Source organism: Diadema antillarum, unplaced genomic scaffold (assembly GCF_040938485.1).
Source record: "Diadema antillarum isolate AM-2024a unplaced genomic scaffold, OU_Dant_1.0 seq00002022_RagTag, whole genome shotgun sequence".
Classification (NCBI taxonomy): domain Eukaryota; kingdom Metazoa; phylum Echinodermata; class Echinoidea; order Diadematoida; family Diadematidae; genus Diadema; species Diadema antillarum.
This window is the reverse complement of record NW_027272677.1, coordinates 275,763-293,193: the sequence shown is the minus strand read 5'-3', so window position 1 is coordinate 293,193 and position 17,431 is coordinate 275,763. Positions and strand designations below refer to the sequence as shown.

General features: G+C 37.5%; 1 protein-coding gene across 1 annotated transcript in view; it reads right to left on the bottom strand.

Annotated features, from left to right (window-relative positions):
* Nucleotides 1–17,431, bottom strand: part of LOC139713643 (kinesin-like protein KIF16B) — a 94,517-nt gene that overhangs the window by 53,140 nt on the left and 23,946 nt on the right. The window contains exons 5-15 of the mRNA XM_071625351.1: nucleotides 16,721–16,753; nucleotides 16,241–16,296; nucleotides 13,752–13,855; nucleotides 12,892–12,961; nucleotides 12,193–12,265; nucleotides 11,431–11,498; nucleotides 9,610–9,710; nucleotides 7,608–7,742; nucleotides 4,700–4,797; nucleotides 4,092–4,163; nucleotides 2,629–2,691 (exon numbers count right to left, since the gene is read on the bottom strand). Coding sequence (XP_071481452.1) covers nucleotides 2,629–2,691; nucleotides 4,092–4,163; nucleotides 4,700–4,797; nucleotides 7,608–7,742; nucleotides 9,610–9,710; nucleotides 11,431–11,498; nucleotides 12,193–12,265; nucleotides 12,892–12,961; nucleotides 13,752–13,855; nucleotides 16,241–16,296; nucleotides 16,721–16,753 — 873 coding nt within the window. The remainder of the gene's footprint in view (nucleotides 1–2,628; nucleotides 2,692–4,091; nucleotides 4,164–4,699; nucleotides 4,798–7,607; nucleotides 7,743–9,609; nucleotides 9,711–11,430; nucleotides 11,499–12,192; nucleotides 12,266–12,891; nucleotides 12,962–13,751; nucleotides 13,856–16,240; nucleotides 16,297–16,720; nucleotides 16,754–17,431) is intronic.

The window sequence follows — 17,431 nt, the reverse complement described above, 5'->3', positions numbered from 1 at the left end:
GGTATTTCACAAAGAATTTAGGTCCATCTTGAATTTTAAGATCAACTTAATGATGGGCTGTGCGTGATTTCAATAATTTTCTTTTTTTCATAAAAAAAAGAATACTTTGAAGACTTTTTGATACAGATATTAATGAACAAAATAAAGTAAACATTTTTTTTCTGTAAATTTTGATAACAATTTGAAGTGGATTCTGAAAACATTAGATACAACTGAAAAGAGAAACCAACAGCATTCCATAATTCTAAGTCGATCTTAACTTTTAAGTTTGACTTACATTGTACTTTCTTTGTGAAACACCCCAAGGACTACAAAAGATTACAGCTACAAAGCACTACGAGTTTGACAGCCAGTGAGTCAACTTGAACTTAAATGTCAATGAAAACAGTAGCAGTACTGTATATCAGAATATGGATGTGTGACATTCGATTTTAATTTTATAGTTGATGCTGAAATTCCATGCCACTCCCCATGAATGGGTAAAGTCTTGCATTCATTATATCATGTCTTTATGTATTACTAGACATGAGTTGAAAATACCTGTACATTTTTAAATGAATGCATAAAAAATAGAATTATTCATCTCTAAGAAAATTCACAATACCACAAAGGAAATAAAGATTATTTCATAAGAAAAACTGATAGGACAGACTGTATCAACATCACTTCATAATGCCCACTCAAAGCAATATTGTGTATGACTATTGGCGGGTACTGGCATGGGATATGACATTGTATTGACATCTGATTAGCAAATTATCAATTTTTAGGCAATATTAAGAGGCAGTGGCCCATTACAAAGGACAGGCTGACAAAATGGCTGTAACGCATCCAACACTTGGATGGATACAGGGCATAAACTCAACAGCTGGTAACATCTTTTCCTGTGTTTGTATGATCTGTAAATCCAAGTATGTTACCGTAATTTACAGCAACGGAATTGCAAGTAAAGTCAAGCTGATGTTAACAATTTATGTCCTTTTTACTTGTCTTTGGTCTGTACTGTAGTGTACTGTACTGTACAGTAGATGCCATATGTTTGCAGATACGATATATTGCGAATCAAGAGTTGTAAGACAATAAGCCAGTTCGTAGTTCCACTTTGCGCATGAGCAGAAACAAGGTCATTTGGACCAACAGGCATAATGGTTTTTAAGTTCACTGGGATAAGCATCTGTAATGTAATGATTATTCATGAGATACTTATAAATGCTGCTTGCCAGCACATCCACCTGACAGCAAAAGTGGTATTTGGCAATATCAATAGAAAGAGATTGTCAATACATTCAATGCAAAATAATGAAATGGATGCTTTCCCAAGTGTAAATTGACGGATCGTTCTGCTCATCTGGTCTACGCAACTCTATTCTTTGTTTGAACAGGATTGTGAATCCCATAAATTGTTATGTAAGGCTTATGCATTATGTCACTCTAAAACCAGTTAAGTGCCCCTAACCAACTGAGAAAAGAGAAAGGTCATTCGTACCAATGCGCCCATGAGCTAACTCCGAACTAGCTTATTGGTTGAATTTGAAATTGGGAACCACCTATTAGCAGAACACAGTAAACAGTAAGCAAGGTCTCTGTGTTCAACTGTTGTCCTCTGCCAATGTTGCATGTTTGTACCTACAACTTGTACTATCACTCTCATACCTAGTGCTCACAATCTACACTGGAGGGCAATATTTAATTCATTTATTTAATTCAAATTCTACATATTTTTACTCACAAAATTAATGATCATACCCTCTGTGAAAATGCTCAGCATCCACAGTACTATACAATATATGTATGTATGTGTGTATGTGTGTTTATGTGTGTAAACATGTATGTGTGTGCATTGAAGTGGAAGAGAGATATCTTGCACCCCTTGGTGTGTATGATGGTGTGTATGTGGTCATGAAATAATGTCCCACACATCAGTGTGGCAGTCCAGATAGCACCACAATTCACCACAAACAAAAACAAAAAAAACCCATCAAAACATGAGACAAGTTGCTGCCTTATCTAGCATCAAAGTTGTCAAAATGAAAAGAAAAAGCAACAAGTGCTGCAGCTTTTCTGCAAACTTAAATGCTTATCACATTCAACAAACTATGAGATTCAAAGATTGTTCTGCCAATACAGATGTCAGGCACTGAATGCACCCCCTTGTAAAAAAAAAAAAAAAAAAAAAAAAAAAAAAAAGATTATTATTATTATAATAAATAAAGAAAGAAAGAAAAAAATAAAAAATAAGAAATGGCCAATGAAGCAGCGAAAAAAAAAAAAATAGTCAAACTAGGAAGACGAGAAAATAAATGAGTCAGTAGTGTTCCATGCATTGTGATATGACAAAGCAATTTCAACACATGACATAAAGGATAGATGAGATAGCATACTCAGGACTGTGCCAAGAATCAATGGGTGAAAGAGGGTTAATTCAATGGTGCTTTCTAAATTATGAGTGTATCTGCATTACAGCAATGTCCTTCCATTAACTGCAGTTACCACTGAAGACAAATCCACATCCACAAGAGCACATAGATAAACATCAGGTTACACAAAGACAGACATACAGATCAAGAGACACATTTGCCGTAGGACTACCAGTTAACACCCGTGCAAAATGCTTGGTGATTTACTCACTCTTTCTTCATTCTCATGCAATTTGTCCTTCATATTACTACCGATCTGGAGATCATCAAAGTCCTTCGGAGTGAGTGGGAGAAAGGGAAACATTGGATTTATCGTTAAGTTAATTCTTAAATCTTAAAACAAAATGTTGTTACTAACATCAAAACAAGATGCCATCTGCATGTTTAACTTTGCATATGGCATGGACAGCATGTCATCTTGTTGGCAGATAAAACCTGTGGTGGTGGACTTGGGATGCATGTGTTGAAAGAGATCAACAACTCACCATATAGAGATATGACAAGCACCATTATATCTCAAATCACTAACTTTGTTAAACATGGGTCAGTATGATCTGGATGATATGTACATTCATGGCAGATATTAAAGGAACAAACAGCTCAGATACTCAAGTAACATCTGAACTCAAAAATTTACAATTCGATAGCCAAGATTTTCTACCAAAAAATATTTTAAAAAATATGTGGCACATGTAGTGTTACTGGAAAGAACAGGGGCCAAGAAATTTGAAAAACTCATCAGATCATTTCCAAAGCATGAAGACATACACTCTATGTAGCTCCCAATAAAGTCAACATAGCCATCCAAACCCTTACGTGAGCATGAACATTATGACACCTTCTGGCATTGAAAAACTGCAACATGTTTCAAAAAAAAAAAAAACACAAAAAAGAAACCCTTGGCAGAAATTGCACAGTGCATAAATCTATGTAGAATGGGCCTTTTTGGAGGGGGAAGGACGGCTACGAGGGGTCACTCTCACTGGCAATGTTTTGGCCTCTATATGGAAGCAGCATTGGGGTGCTAAGGTGTTAATGGAAGGGGAAAGGTGGGGGTGGGGGAAGGGAGGACGAGCCAAGCACAAGGTGTATCAGAAATGGAATGACAAAGCAGGACGGAAAATGCTGTACTTATCCTCTTTCTGTTCATTAATATGACAAATTTCACATCAACATTTGGAAGTCTTCATCAACTAGTCAAGGATTCTTCATGAAAACTGATTAGATAAAACAGAATGAAACTGCCTTGTCTGTTACACAAAATCATCTTGACACTTAAATTTGCATATATTCAAAGACAGCTAGAATAAATTCTCACATTATCTGAGAGACCCATTCGACTTGTACAGCCAGTTGGAAAATTAAATGCTGCTATGAACTAAACTGAGGTTGGTTTTATCACTGTGCCACGCCATCAGAAATCTTATCAATACCAGTATGAAACAAAATGTCCTCCCAAAGTACATGCGTATATTTAGACATCTACCTCAATGTGTTTTTGAAAGTTTACTTTTGGAGAAAACATGATTTTTCTCCAATTGAAGTTGTATTTGGTAGAGTGGTTTGACTATCACAAAAAGGTTGTAGAATGACAGAACATATTCAGCTAGTGATATTCTTGGAAAGGACAGTACTGTCAATACCATATTCCGCACAGATGATGTAAATACTTACAGACGTTCCAAGCCTCCTCTTGAGTCTGGCAATCTCTGCTCTGAGCTCTCTGATCAGCTTCACGTTGGGATCCTGAGAGGAGAACAATGAATCACTCAGGATGAAGCTAGTTAAATTACAAGTCATTTACTGGGATAACACACAGCATCCAACATTAGTCAAGCTGGTAGTTAATCTTAACTCTGATGATCACAGTTTCTACATTTGAAATGGTGGTCCTGATTTTTGTCTGTGAAGATTTTACCATAATCCATGTCTGCTGAAGCAAAGGACTGAAATCACAGGTTAAACCAAAACCACAATATTTTAGGATGAGGGTAGCATGAAGCTAGTCAAAGTATCGTAAGCTGAGAGTTAAAACCATGGTTTAAATCTAACAAAATGGTCACTAGACACAGGTTGAAGATGTCAGACCCATGATGTACTGTATGTGATTGATATTGATTGGTGTCAGTCTAGCAAACCTCCTGGAAACAAACAACAACATACATGACAAAATAACTTTCTACCCCAAGTGATTTCATTTATATTGAAGGTTCTCAGTTCAGCTCAACAAAAGCCACAAACATACATTTATTTTCTCCATCCACATAAACGGACGATCATACCTCATTGATGGTTGGTTTGTTGATAATATTCTTGGCACGGTTGGCATACCGCAGCGTGCTCAGTGTCTCCCCATAGTTGACGTCTGCAGGGGAGATAGCTGCAGGAGGAGAGAAAAGGCAGAAAAAGCTAAGGTGAGCTTTAACATATTAAAAAAACAACAACAATACGGGAAGAAAGAGTTAAAGCTGCTGAAATATTGATAAATACAATCTATGGTTTATTTAAAAGGAGACAGAAGAGAGACGGAAGCAGCTGTCCAGTGCTCCGTTTCGCTAGCATGAGAACTAAATCTTGCTGAATGAAGAACCCAAAGTTGGGACAGATTCAGATCAGAGCTAGTGGGGAAGGATACACAGACATTTATGATGTATTCTAGAATGTGGCAGGGTGTGTGCAAGATATTGTTCCCAAATGGCTTAGAAAAATAGTTTCAAACTTCTGAGGACCACTTGATCCCAAACTTATCCCTAAGATGAATTAAATTGAACTTGGGATGGATTTTAGAGCTTGGTGAAACGGCCCCCAGGATTCTGAAAGAAGGACAACAGGAAGTCCTTTACAAAGTAGAAATATATTCCAACATTACATATCAGTCTTCGGTCAATTTGACTATGTTGTAGGTTACAGCCACTCAGTAATAAACTGGGATTCTACATGAAGGGATTATGTAAGTCACTAGACCAAAAACTGGGCTACATGGCAAGTAGTTTATTCTTGGCAAAGCCTTGCCACATTCTCTCAGACAAGACCATGGTATGTAGCACTTCTGAAAATATTTGATTAAACACTAAAATTGAAGAACTAACCAGCTTTGCATCATAGGGTACCCTAGGCAATCACTCAACCAACCAACTAACCAACCAATCGATCAACCAATCAATTAACCAATTAATTAATCATCCAATTAATCAAGGGATCAACTGATTGATTGATCATTCAAGCATGTACCTTATCAATATACTCACATTCAAATCTACCCATTTATCCCTCTATCAATCATCTACAAGATGTGACAGAATGAAAGACAGATACATCTAGAGAGATTAATAGATCATATAGATTTAGCTACGTCAGCATAGAAGTATGATAGACCTAAGAGATGTATTACCTGACCTACAAAGAAGTAAAAGTTTGAGTAATCAGAAAATCAGCACCACAAAATTTCAAGGAGCCACCTGTTCTGAGGCCTGTGGCAGCACTGACCTTTGATAAGTGAGAAAACCACTGAGTGAGCCAAAATTCTTGGATGACTAAGAGACCATCATGGTGTCTCCTGCCCAACATGTAGCCACACTTCAGGAAATGGTTCCATGACATTTGGTCCTGTGACAATTACTCCCATGAAATATCTGCACACTAAGCCAAACTTAAATTCTATCCACAAATATAACCCTATCCCTAATCCTCACATCAAACTAAACCTAAAACCCTATTACAACCCTAACCCTAACCCTAAGTCCTTGGAGAAGATAACACCGGAGCAACTGTCGGAGGAGCAAATGTTGTGTCACCCAGGAAACACATCTGCTGTGTTCTACACAAACTCATCACTTAATCATCTTCTCCCTCCTTAATCAACAGAGCAAGTGTCACAACATGTCTAGGAGTCACCTGGCAGAACAAGGACATAGTTTTTATTCATAAGGGTTTCTACATCTGGTTTCATCATAACCTCATGTTCTGGCCAAAAAGAAAGAAAAAAAAAGTAGCTTCAACCCTAAGCACCTCTTAAACAGGAAATTCTCCCGCCTGGACCCCCTAGCAAACTGGAGACTCTTGATGGCATGATCATGCGAACACTAAACTATGTGCTGGGAGTGCACATCACAAGCTTAAAGCGTAACGTCCTTTGCGGCCGAGTTCTAAAGCGGGTCCTGGAAGCTCTAAGGTTGTAGATGTTCTCTGGTTCTATCTCAGCTTTAATTTTGAACCTATATGATAAAATAAGTGTTGGACAGGAGAGACCTAAATTCTATGTGGGAGAAAATACATCTTTAGCAGGAAACACACCACAACAGCAGGAGACATTCAAGCTCAAGCAGGAGAGAGGGAAATTTTGAGAAAATGGTCCCAAGGTGAGTAATCTCCCACCTCACGCAGTAGAGTTGGAATCCCTGAAGAAATGATGTAAAAACACACACACCTAATTTTTTGACTGCAACCACCCTGTATATCACACATCACATCCTCAACGAAGATAGTTCTTGATGAACCATGAAAGAATGCATGACATTTCAACTACTTCTGATCAGTGATGTAATCTCAAGCGCACTACTATCAAGTGCGGGTATAGAGAACTAGAAAAAGGAATAGTCGATTTAGTACCCATAAAAGAAGCAGCAAGGACATAGGTAGTAGTAATGAAGGTTGTAGAATTAGAGGTAACAGTCACTGCTATAGCGCAGAAGTAGCAGAACTAGAGTTAGCATTATTAGTAAAGTAACAGTAAAAGTAGTAGTGTAGTAGTAGTAGTGCAATAATAGTAATGGTAGTAGTAGCGGTAGTAGTAGTAATAGGAGTAATAGTAATAGTAATAGTAGTAGTCGTAGTAGTAGTAGTATTTGTAGTAGCAGTAGTTGTTGTGTCAACAGTGTTAGTAATAGTACTATACCACTGTATGTGACTGCTAATACTATGCTATTACCACTACTATTACTACTTCTACTACTACTACTACATCTACCACTACTCTGACTACCAAGTGGTACTATTACTTTTACTACTGCTACTACTACAACTACTAGTACTAGTACTAGCAATACTACTATTGAATGTGCACTGCTACTACTCCAACTACAACTTCATCTTCACTACTACTACTACTACTAGTACTACTACTACCATTACTTTAACTGTTGTTGCTACTAGATCATTTGTAACTGAGATATATGAATGTGTAGTACTTACTTGCTACCATGATAGTCTTGGAGTTTCCACCTAGGCTATCCTTCAGCAGCCAGGTTAGGACCGAGTCTCGGTACGGAATGAAGAGTGACTTTTTCCTGTTCCCTCCTGGACTAGTCACTGTGTTTGAGGCATCAGCTGGAGAGAAGAGAGGGAAAGGATGCCAATTTACAGGTTTGCAAAGAAGACAACATACCAGATGATACCCTTGGACAGAGGATTTAGTAAGAGTCTACAGAACCTTTGACCCACTGTTCGATAACTTGCATACTATAGGGTGTGAATATTTCAGTAACATAAAGACATGGCTCGTTTTGATCTGTCCCATATCTCATTTGCCTTAATGATTCTGCCAAAAAGAATATAGTAATAAATGCAGTACCAATTGCTTAAAAATGAAAATGATATATTGTACAATTTATAGAAATACATGAATTGCTTTGATTTTGTGTTGCTTTGTTGTTCATAGTTATTGATGTAATTAACATTTGTTACTGTACATTGTACACCTCTGTTTTTTATCACACAGTTGAAGAATATGCCTACTTTTCATTCTTAATAGTAGATCTTTTGGACAAAAACAATATATCTTGACTTGAATTTTTAACAATCTGATCAGGAGACATGACTGTGAGTAAAAGATAGCATGTATTTATAAATATTAACAAGAAAAACTTGAAATATGAGATCATTACAAATGAGTACGAGTGAACTCTCAAAGAAAAAAAGTGCACGATTTGCATCTTTTCCATACTGTCTTAGAGGTGCTCAAACAGCTGTAACTCTCCCATTCGGTGCAATTTTACATTTTATTGCACCTTGAAAGGTGGCCAGAGTGTCAAATAACTGACTTTGACACCAAAATATACTTTGATGGGGTCATATACCACAATCACGCAAAAGTAAATATTGTTGCCACTGTACAAGTAGCATCTGGTAAACACACACCCACAAGCTTGGACAGCACATGACCACAAGTACAATAAGGGGGGGGGGGGGGGGGGGCATACCAGACTTTGATTGCCAGCCATGAGCAAAGCAAACAGCAAACTCAAACAAATACATATAGGGTATACTTTTATTCCCCTGGACAATAACAGACTTATTTCATACTTACCGGTATGTCTATTGACTGACTATATCTGATTTGAGTACCATCATTTAAAAGCTTATCAAGTGAGCAATATTGTGGTGCAGGGGAGCAAATATTGCAAAAGCGCAAACACCCTCAACAGCCAGCCACAGACAAAACAGACAAAGCTTACAGGCTGTCCATCCAGCGGTGCAATAGTTACCACCATTGGTGGTAATGACATTGACATACCAATGTGTGGCATCTACACATCAGTATTTCCCTAAAATTTTATGTTGTATTTTTGATTGCCAACAACTTAAGCCTTTGTGTGCCCAAGCACTTCACTTAATCTGCCAAGCTTTTTTATCCACATTCAGTAATCCATCATAATTTGACTTATAGCTCCATCAGCAATGAAAGCACTCCAGCATGAACAGAAATCTTTGAAAATAGCACAATAAGGTTTGACAAACCTTTGAGGCATTCTATCCACATTTAACAATGACAAAACTATCCTCTCTAGACAATATATGAAGGCATATCTAACAAATAGTTTTCCATGCTGGTTCTGCAGCAGGCCAAAATACAGTACTTACTAAATTGTTTTTTAAAAAAAAAAACATTTTCTACTCATGGCAACTGTAGAATCACAGGATATGGATTTTGATACTTTTTAAGGATGGATCACTGAATAGTACAGATTTCAGCAGGATTACGATGGCCTGGTAAATTTAACCCGTTGATGACGGCCTGATTTTGCTACAACACGCCTTTCCCATAGACCCCTGCAAGAGTATATTCGGTACTCATCCTCAACAGGTTAATGTCCAGCACTAATGTCAGTATCTAACAGCACCAGTATTAAAAGTTCTTATTTCATTCAGAGCAGTAATGTCTGATGAACTGGACTGTAGGCCAAACATGACTTACCAAGGGCCGAGATTACGTTGCCAAGGGTAACCAGTGACTTGTTGATGTTGGCGCCCTCTTTTAACCTCTCTCCGGTAGCACCTGTAGCATTGGCACGCTCACTGGAACAAAAGGGGCCAAAATTTATTCGAAAATTAAGTTTCCAATCTTGAACTTCTCCTGTCTGAATTTTTAGGTAAATGCAATGTCCTACAGGCCAAACTGCATCTGAATGTCATAGTCACTTTCTGAAACATATAATGCTTATCTGCTGACAGGCTAAATTACCTTCTCCAGGGGAAGTTTTTGGAAATAAAGTAGGACATATCATGAGATACTGAAAACCATGGGAATTCAGAAATTTGACCATGTTGAAATTACAGTTTGACTTTTGTCGGTTACACAAGGTGATGGGCGACACACATTTTGCTGAATATTAACTGCAAAATTCTACTGATGATTAACAAAACTGTAAAAAATAGTGCTACATTGTGTATGATTTGACTTCAGTCATTTGCTTCACGACACACATCTTCATCAGCATCAAACAAGGTTTCCATTCTTTGGTGAAAATAGTTGCACTTTCAGTTCATAATCAATTAACAAATAGCAGCAGTGCTAAATAAAAAAAAGCAAATTAAAAACAAAATGAAACAAACCAAATGCAAAATCATAGAACTCTCAAGAGCAAAGACTCAAGAGCTAGGACTCAAGAGCTAGGACTCAAGAACTAAGACTCAATAGCTAAAACGCAAGAGCTAGGACTTGACAGCTAAGACTTGAGAGCTAAGACTCAAGAGCTAAGACTCAAGAGCTAGGACTCAAGAGCTAAGACTCAAGAGCTAGGACTCAAGAGCTAGGACTCAAGAGCTAAGACTCAAGAGCAAAGATTGGAGTGCAATGACTCATGTACAAGGATTCGAGTACAATGATTCAAGAGCAAAGACTCAAGAGCAAAACAGTAGATACAAACTGTCAATGATTAGATAGTCAGTCAGACATGATGTTTTACTTTGTCATAATCACAGCTAATTTTAGCTTTCCCAATTTAGTTCAAGTCTGCTCGTACTGTCATGAACAAAATAAAGCCATGAAAAGCAAAGTGCATATGGGATTCAACAACAGTGATTTTTCCCTTTAAAAGACAAGTTCACCTTCATATACACTGTACATGTGGATTGAGTGAATGCAGCAATATTGGGAGAACACATTAGTGAAAGTTTGAGGAAAATCTGACAATCCGTTCAAAACATGAATTCTTAACGTTTCTGTGCAATCACTGCTGGATAAGACTACAAAAGTTGATGATGTCGCAAGCGTAGAACAATATAAGGAAAATACAAAGAGAATTCCGTAAAAATCAAATTTTTACAAAATGTACAAATTCAAAGGTGATATCATTCCCCCCCCCCCCTACCTTTTAAAAGAGGCAAGTCAAGTGCTCTTTTCTTATGAAAAAAAAAGTGAAAATATGTTGAATTTCTTTATACTTTCTTCTTATCGTTTTATGCATGTGACATCACAAGCTGCAGGAATCTTATCATCCAGAGATGGCGGCACTGAAACTTCAAAAATTAATAACTTTTGAACAGATAGTCTGATTTTCCTCAAACCTTCACTTATGTATTCAATTCACATGTATATTACGGTGAACTTGTCTTTTAATGCTCATGGAATCACTGTCCGTAAAATGTTGTTACTATTGCATGAGACTGTTTTGCTATAGGGGGAGGTGTTGAATTCTGGGGACTCTCTCTCTTCTAATAGCTTCCTCTCGACCCAAGCAGTTTCGGTTTCCCACTTTCAATTTGCTGCCATCACATTTCTCTTCGATGAACTCACCTGCCAGCTAGGTCGACAAGGTTGATTTTACTGACAGTCTCACTTGGCATATCAGCAATGTATTTGGCCTGAAGAGGAGACAAAATAAACGGTGTGGTGGAATGATGTCATGCCTAATCGCAATGTGCTTTTGGTAAGATTTTGTGAGATGACAGAGCATTGATAGTCTGAACTACGTGGTTTGCCAACATTCTGTGCATTCTATACAAATGACTGATGGCTGATACTGATAAAAAAACAAACTTGTCACTATGAGACAAATTGGACATTTAAAGTACATGTAATGGACAAAATCTAGGCAAGTAGAAGAATTAATTCATAACAAAAAATGCTGGAAGACTTTGATTCTCTTATCTCTGCTTGCTGAGAAAAGTGGGGCAGTGTGTAAAGGTGACCAAAAAAAAAGTACTATACAACAAAAACAAGCTTGATATGGATAACAAGCACTATCAAATGACTATTCTAATTAGTTTCCTCTTGGATAAATTTGTGAATTTCTAACAGCAACTTCAAAATTTACGAAGAATAATTCTCACACTCCAATGAGAAATTTATCACAAAATTCTTCAGTCTTAGAATTGAATATATGAGCAAATAAATAGATAAGATTAAATAAAATAAATGAAATAAAATGACAAAAAATAGGATAAATCAAAATAATAAAAACATACATAAATACATCAAATAAACAGATCAAAAAAATGCATGAAAGGTAATAGAGAGGGAATCACGAGTTTCAGAACTTGAGAAACTTCCACTTACTTGAGTGAAGGTGATTGTGAAGATGGCATGGGATCTGCTACTGGTATCATTCATGTTGGTGGAAGCAGTTGTCCTGAGAGAACAATTACACAAAGACTATAAGTATATCTCTGAGGCAAACTGCCACATTTGCCGCTGATGAGGCTGCAACAACCTACAAGCTGGACCCAGATTTAGGTGATTTTAAAAGAGAAGCCCTGAGTGGCATTTACTCTGATAAAAAGTTTAATTCACTCACACCGTACAACTTCCTAGAAAATAGCTGATGTTTTGCCTGAGATAGCACTATTGTGTGATGCACACAGGGTATGTTATTGCATTTGTTGCTATGGCTAAATAAACTTACTTGTTCATGCTGCACCTTCTGTTTAAGACTTTGTCTAATCTCCTCAAAATTGGCATGGAAACATCAGTGATTAGTAGCTGATGGCCAAAAATAGTTGTCACTTGATTGTGGAACATGATATTGCTTCTACAACTGATTAACTCCAGAGTTGCTCATTGCCATTTTGCATAGTCCCATTCATAATTATGTGTGATGGTTGAGCAGGTGATTCCCTGGGTTGGAAAGACCATAATTTAGTCACATCAGATTAATCAACAACTGCAAACCAGGTCTTCACATGGAAGGATGTCTACATTTCAGAATTCTATGTGGGCTGCAATGATAAACTGTACATTGATACTCTCAAAATTTACCGCTGTATATTTCCTTTGTCCATAAGTGTCTTGACATCATAGTAGTCGGATACAAGGTGTTTGGACAGATCTGTTGACAGAGACAAATAAAGAGCACATGCATTTTACAACAAATTCAGAGCTCCTGGACCAGTGCACACATTGTGTGTCCAGAAATATTAACATGCAGTTGAACACGTAATCCAGTCAATACACATTCAAAACCATGGATTAAATGTCATGTATTTCACTTCTAATCTTTATGATTCAACAAAGTTTTGATCACATAACAAGTAACAGGGAACAGGGGTTTATGATGCATTGTAAAAGTCATAGCTATTCATGGTGCTCTCAAAGACATTCAGAGCTACCAAGTCTCACGCATTCTGCGTGAGACTCAAGCATTTAGGGGCCATCTCACGATCTCACGCATGACACCCATTTTTCTCACGCATCGGGCGAAGTCTGCAACTTGGGCTTATAATAATGAGCATAGCTCAAAAGATTAAAGTGATAGTTGCAATGGAAGGTATATTTCCCTTTTGTCTTTCCGAATGAGTAAAAATTAGTCACTTAAGTATGCACCTGATCGCACCTTCAAGAGCTAAAAATTGAAAAAGCTCCCTACCGTGGGAGGCCAGAGGGGGGGAAAAACCCCTCCCACACCCTCGCTCGCGCGCATATTCGCATGCCGAGATGCCGAGTCATGAAAATCTCACTCATAAAATTTTTTTGAACTTGGCATCCCTGGACATTCAGAATGCAAGTATCACTGGAAAAACAAACAAACAAACAAACTGATCATCTTTCAAAGGGGTAATGACAGTAGACCAGGACTACTCTGAAGTGAGCTTTCTTGGTGACACTGCGGTGGAACTTGCCTTGTACGTAGGGTCCATCTCTTGGATGTTCCCTTACTCTCAGGGTGTGCTCCCGTCTTGTCTTCAGCAAGTCTCGTACACGCTCGCAGTAGATCTCAAGGTAGCTGCAAAAAGAATCACAAAAAACACTGATCCCTTATTCACGACATTTTATGGAGACATCACTTAAAAATATCCAAAACTTATGACATTTACAGACATCTTTTGCAAAGGGTTACTGCAATCACATGGCAATCATTCCATGCTTTTTGCCATCCTAACCATCGGTGGCAAGTTGCACCATGAAACTTTTAGAGTCAAACTATCTGTCTAGCTGGACTTTTTATTACTGAATATTGAAAACACTTCTCATAATTCATTTCTCTCACTTCTTTGTGCAGAAGAGCCATATGACATAATGCAGCTATACATAAACAAGTATAGATACGTGGACAACCTAAATATTTTTGCAGTGCAATGATTGTATATCATAATCATATGGAAGATGAAAGATGAAACTACAGCAGCAAATATACACACAAGATGTCAATTTCATATGATTATATGATTGCTGAAATTTTATCCATATTTTTACTATACTCTAATGTTTTGCCCTCCCCCCCCCCCTCCCAACTAAAACACACACACACACACACACACACACACATATTCTAGTTATGCTTATGGGAGTTTTGCATCATATAATTATCTGCAAAAGAGTACACTTCATGTCAAAATCATGATGCAAGCATTGCTTTTCAGAATATTTCTCTAGCAAATGGTGAGAACAATGATTCTGGCACACACTTCTGAGCCAACAAAAACAGTACAAATTGGTCTATTGTACTCTATGACAGCAAATATGTCTGGCCCTGTGTACATGGTTGGCCAGTTGTTCCTTGTTTGTGTACACAGTGCGTCACATTTCCCCTTGACACTCCCCATGATGTAAAAAACATTGCACAGGCACTAAATATACACCTACAATGTCTTATGAGTGAGCCCTAACAATAGCAATATTCATTTCTTGGAAGACAGAAGTGGGGAGGGATGACTTTCACAGGAAAGACAACATCATAATCAATAAGTGGGACCAAAGCATCAAGAGAAATTGTTCTCTTAAACTGAATTCATATCAGCTTCAAAGAGTATTTAATTTCTTTCTTTTACATGCCTCTCAGCCGAGATATTTTCACACACCATCTAGCTGCTTGGTGGCTGGAGACACATACAACTTTTATCCCTATATAAACTGAAGTTTACAGCATCAAGCAAGTGTAGAATCTTTGTAGTCTACTGAATTGTGGGTATGTTACCGGGTGGATATTTACTCTTATGTCAGTCATCTGTGCATTATACTCCCTCCCACTTCCCCTCCCATGCCTTGTTTCTGTGGTTAAGACTGAATCAGACATGGCTCACAGCCAGGCTCAGTTTGTATCACTGTTTCCATTGGGAGTCTATGACTACTTGCTTCTGTCCCCTTCTTATCCCCCTTCCCTTCTCTCATCATATCTCTCTCCCTCTCTCACTTTCCTCTCCTTCTTCTTTTCTCCCCTGTCTGCCTATCTATCTCTCTGCCTATCCATTTCTCTCCCTCCCTCCCTCCCTGTCTCCGCCTTTCTTCTCCTTCTGTCGATCAGTCTCATTGTATTGTTCTCATAGCCTTCAAAATGACGCGTTACTTCCATTCGCAATAAGGATCGCGACATAAATTTAGAAATTTTTACAATGAGAACAGAAATAATGTGTTGTTTTGCGTGATTTGGGTCACAATCCAAGATGTGATACTTTTGTATGATTTTTTCTCTTTTTTTTGCAAAAAGATGTGAGGTTGTGCAGTGAGAAAGGCGACCACAAAAAATTTCAAAATCTTATATCCCACAATGCAACGTGCTCATCACTCCTTGCTATTTTTACCGGCTGTGATGTGGCGCACTGACTACTGACTTGGCTCTGCGATGTAGACTAGCGAGCATACCCTTCATAACATGCACAGGTCAGCTCTTCTCATATAATCGCGACCCAAAAAGTTTCTTTCTTTTTTTTTTTTACAGTGAAAATGCTGAATCAAAAAAGACATGACTGTGATGGCGACCCAAATTTTGAAATTTTTGCAATGAAAATGGCACTATTCTCTCACTCACCTCTCCCTCCTACATTTCTCCCTGTGTAATCATCTCCCTCGCATATATCTTTTATTTTCTCCTTCCTTCTCCCTACTGCTCTCCTTTTCTTATTGTTCTTCTCTCCTTCCCTCGACTCTCTCTTCCTGCAACTCCTTTTGCTCCCATCTGTTTTGATCTCTTCTTTCCTCTCTCTTATTGTTCTTCGTTCTTTTTCTCTTTTCTGTCCTTCTCTGTCTCACTATTCTTCTCTCCCTCTCTCACCCCTCTCTCTCCCTCACTTTCTCATCCCTTTTCCTCCCTCAGTCTGTCTGTTTCTCCCCCTCTCACTTTCTTGTGGTTTTGATATTTGAGGGATTTGAAATAATTTGTCTCCGAGCCTACCTGACTTCTGTTCTGTATGACACATCATCGTCTGACTTGATTCTGGCAAACAGGCCCTGCAATTCAGTCAGGGAGGGGTAAAAATGTAAAGATTAGTAGGAACGAGCAAAGTTTCAAAACTGAACACAAGATCTGACAAGAGACATATGATGCCAAAAATAATGAACAACTACTTTAAGAAGCAATCATATATGATCTTTGAAACATTCAATCGACTAAACATTAATCATAAACCTGAAATCATACTAGGACTAAAAACTTCTTGGGGACAAATTTTCAAATTCCACATACATACTGCACATCTAGAAAACATTACATATATATCAACAAGTTCAATCATCACAAATGTGACTGAAGACAATGAATTGAACTGAACATCCAGAAAATAATTCCTTTAAGACAAGATATGTCAGGAACAAGAAAACAGAAGAAGATTAGTCAGGGAGGATCCCTGCTTTTCCTCCAGACTTTGAAACTCACCTCACATATTCTTGGGATGAGGCCTGGGCCCTCCTGCAAAATGAAGAACACGAAAGAATGAAAGAAAGAAAAAAGCATTAGCACAGACACCAAGTTCTTGCTGTGAACATCAATACTGAATGGATAATGTGATTATAAACCACCTTGCAAGAAATGGTAGTTTCATGAATAATCATGTGTTTCATGATGATCACGATAATGATGAAGATGACAATGATGATGACATGGATAGAAGTAGTAGTAGTTACTACTGCTAATGATAATGATGATGATGATGATGATGATGATGATGATGATGATGAATAATAATAATAATAATAATAATAATAATAATAATAATAATAATAATAATAATAATAATAATAATAATAATAATAATAATAATGATAATAATAATAATAATAATAAAATAATGATAATAATAATAATAAAAACATTCATAAGAATTTAACCTAATTTAATTCATATAAGTATATACATATATATATGAAGGCAGATATCCCATACCATCATTTCATCTGAACATATATCATTTAGATGGCACTGCGCACAGCTTGTACAGTGCACTCGCAGAAAACTGATACATGGGTCAGGTGTGTCAGTAACATCGCAAATGAAGCAAAATTGAAAACGTGAGTCACCTGCCTAATGCAGTCAACACTACACCATTCCTGCCCCAATCCTGAATGCAGAGAACAAGCATCTAACTAA